Genomic DNA, 3,638 nt, shown 5'->3' with positions numbered 1-3,638 from the left:
AATAAAATAATAAGATAAACTATGAGAAAAATACATCATGAAGAAAAAATAATTAGGCTTAGACATACATATATGTTCTAAGCCAATATTTCCCACACATCAGTTATTTTCTTCTATTCTATATTATTTTTGCTCCTTTCATTTAAGCATAAAATATTTAAAATTACTGTACACTGATGTATGTATTTATATTCAAGTCCTGATATTCATAAAAAAAATTGTTCACATTTTCATAAAGTAGATTCTCTGGGTTACTCTTCTCAAGCCTCCATCACCTCCTTGTTTCTCAAGCTATAGATAACAGGGTTGAGCATTGGGGTCAGGATGGTGTAAAACACAGCCAGAGCCTTGTCCCCTGTTGGAGATCGATGAGATCTTGGGCGTAGGTAGGTGTAAAAAAAGGGTGCATAGTAGAAAGTCACAACAGTGAGATGGGTGCTGCAGGTCGAATAGGCCTTCCTCTTCCCTTCTGCTGAGTTCATGTGAAAGACAGCAAGGAGAACACGGCCATAGGAACATGCAATGATAATAAAAGGCAACACAAGGAATAGGGTGGTGCTCACAAACACTGTGTACTCATAGACCCAGGTGTCCATACAGGCCAGAGTCAACATGGCTGGGACATCACAGAAGAAATGATTAATGGCCCTGGATCTGCAATAAGGGATGTGGAGGGCATAAGCTGTGTGGGCACAGGAGTTGATAGAGCTTATTATCCAAGATCCTATTATCATCAACACACACACTCTTCTGCTGATTCTGATGGGATAGTGAAGAGGAAAGCAAATGGCCACATAGCGATCATAAGCCATAGATGTCAAGAGCAAGGCTTCTGCAACTGCCAAAATCAAGAAGAAGAAGCTCTGAACCCCACACCCAATAAAGGAGATAGATTTGTTTCCAGACAGAAAATTGGAGACCATTTTAGGGACAATAGTGGATATATAATTCAGGTCAATAAAGGAGAGCTGACTGAGTAGGAAATACATGGGTGTGTGGAGTTGGGTGTCCAGATAGATGAGAAGGATCATTGATAAGTTGCCAAATAGAGCCATTAGGAAAATGAGAACAATGAGAATAAAAAGAAACATGCCAATTTTTGAAGGGGGGAACAAACCCAATAAGATGAAATCAGTTGATGTTTGAGTATAGTTTTCCATAAGGCACTGATAAGATTTTTCCTAAAGAGAGACACAAGAGTTAGTACAAATAAAATGCTATTTTTAAGGTATTATCTTAGTTTGTGCATTATTTAAAAATTATAACATTTAAAAAAATTACAACTTAAAAAAAGAGATGTTCTTATCTATTTTTGAAAAAAATAAACTTTTTTAAGCCAGAGATAGAAATTTTAAGTTGCAAATATGTGTTGTCAAGTTGTTTTTCAAGAAATCTTTAAAATAATTTTTAATTATTATAACATCGTTAGTATATTTTACTGCTCTACACAAACCCAAGTAACAGAAAAATCAGTTATCATATTCAAAATATACTCATAGGAAATCAGTGTAAATGCATAAATTATATAAATTCTATTACGAATACATTTTGATTTTCATTAAGGAATGATTTATCTTCATATTCAAGCCATAAGGCTTATCTCTAAAACTCCACAGCTTATCAGCTCAAATTGAGAAGCTATTTTTCTTTCTTGAGACAAGAGCCTTTTACACAGTCGAGTAACTGACTCAGTAAGATTCTGAATGCTGTAGAAAAAGCAGACCCTTTGCCTGCACATCTGTAGATGCACCTCTTTTCTTTTCCATTAATTTTCTCATGTTCTCCCAGCAGTGGATGTTTTATGTCTCTCTGCTTCTCTAAACATTATATGATAAATATTGCCTATGGTACTTTGTTTGAATCACTTAATTTTTTATCTTTTTTTCCCATTGTACTTAAAATTATTTTCAATTCTAGATTAATGTGTAAAGTGTATATATTTATAATCTTTCCCTCTTGAAAAAAACTATCAAGATGATTAAGAAATATTTTATAAACTAAATGAGGGCAGATAAGCATAAAGCTCAATGAGAGAGGAAATATTTTAAGTCCTGTGAAAGAAGAAATTTGGATAGAAGAATGGTTAGTCACTTAAATGTAACAATGGCAATGACATTTCGAGAGTCTTCACATAGATATGGAGACAGAAATTCTTAGAGACATCACAAGAAAAAAAGTTCTACACAGTACATAGAGTTTTATTTGTAAGTATTATTTTAGAGCCAGTGTTACCAGATTTTTAAAGATTTATTCTATGTGAAAGAGGAAGCTGAACACATGTGCATATACACACTCTCAAACACACAAATTCACACACTCATGAATGAATTGGAAAATAATTGGAAAATGTAGAAAAGAACACATTTAAAAAATAGTATGTTTCTTTTCAAAGATGTGAGACATCATTAATCCACAATATAAATATCATTAGATATATGAGAGTCACAGAACAAAATCTTATGAAAATTAAAAAAGAAAATCAATAAAAAGAATGTGAATGTTTCAAACCAAAGTGGGAAAAAAACCTACAGGATTAATTAAAAAAAAAAAAAAAAGTAAAAAGCAACAACTTCTTTTGAGTGCCATTCTGAAAGCATAGGAGAATTGGAGAAGTAATATAAGCAACCAATATATGCTTATAGTCATTCTTAGAAATGCCTTAGGAAAATAATAATACAGTTAATATTATCAAAGGAAAACATTTTCAGAATTTATATAATTAAGCCATTGTATCAAAATAGCAAAAACAGAACACAGAAAAATAAATGGGAAATATTCTATTGAAAAGTATTTCCTTAAAAATTCTAAATGTCTTTTTAAGAATATTTTCTGAAAATTTTCAATATTACCTATAAATATATAGTCCTAAAAAATGTCTTGAGAGAGAAAATATCAATGATGAGAAGAGTTATAGAGATAGAAATATTGATTAAAATATTTTTAAAATAATTTACATTTTTGTATTTTAGCAATATTTATTAGAAGACTTAAAAATGCCATCGACCTGGCTGACCCAGACATGAAGTGGGATGAAACTATATTGAAATAATGGAAAAAGACAAAAATAGATGGAAGTGGTTATATACAGAGGGGAAAGGTCTCTGTTTACCCTAGCCAGAGAGAAGAGTCAGGAGATTATATTTGATACTTGTTAATGAGTATTAGCATATAAAAATATTGGAGAAAATATATTTGTATATAAAGGGAAATATGTTAAGTAATATAAAATATTTGGTGTATAATTTCCTCTTTTTGTGCTTTTTCTGGTTTTGGTATCAGGGTGATGGTGGTCTCATAGAATGAGTTTGGGAGTGTTTCTTCGTCTGTAATTTTTTGTAATACTTTCAGAAGGGTAGGTGTTAACACATGTCTAAACCCAAAATGGGTTAAAGACCAAAAGATAAGACATATACTATAAAACTCTTAGAGGAAAACCTAGGCAGGACACTCTCTGATGTAAACCACAGAAATATCTTTTCAGATCCATCTCCAAGAGTAAGGAAAATAAAAACAGTAATAGGTAGTTCCAGTAGTGGCTCAGCAGTAATGAACCTGTTTAGTATCTACCAGGACACAGATTTGATCCCTGGCCTCACTCAGTGGGTCATGGATCTGACATTGCTGTGAGCTATGGTGTA

General features: G+C 32.2%; 1 protein-coding gene across 1 annotated transcript; it reads right to left on the bottom strand.

Moving 5' to 3' along the window:
* Positions 261–1,160, bottom strand: LOC106508617 (olfactory receptor 2L3). The gene has a single exon (XM_013992029.2). The coding sequence runs from the start codon at positions 1,158–1,160 to the stop codon at positions 261–263; it is 900 nt and encodes a 299-aa protein (XP_013847483.2).

This window comes from Sus scrofa, chromosome 2 (assembly GCF_000003025.6).
Source record: "Sus scrofa isolate TJ Tabasco breed Duroc chromosome 2, Sscrofa11.1, whole genome shotgun sequence".
NCBI lineage: Eukaryota > Metazoa > Chordata > Mammalia > Artiodactyla > Suidae > Sus > Sus scrofa.
This window is presented reverse-complemented; position numbering and strand designations above follow the sequence as displayed.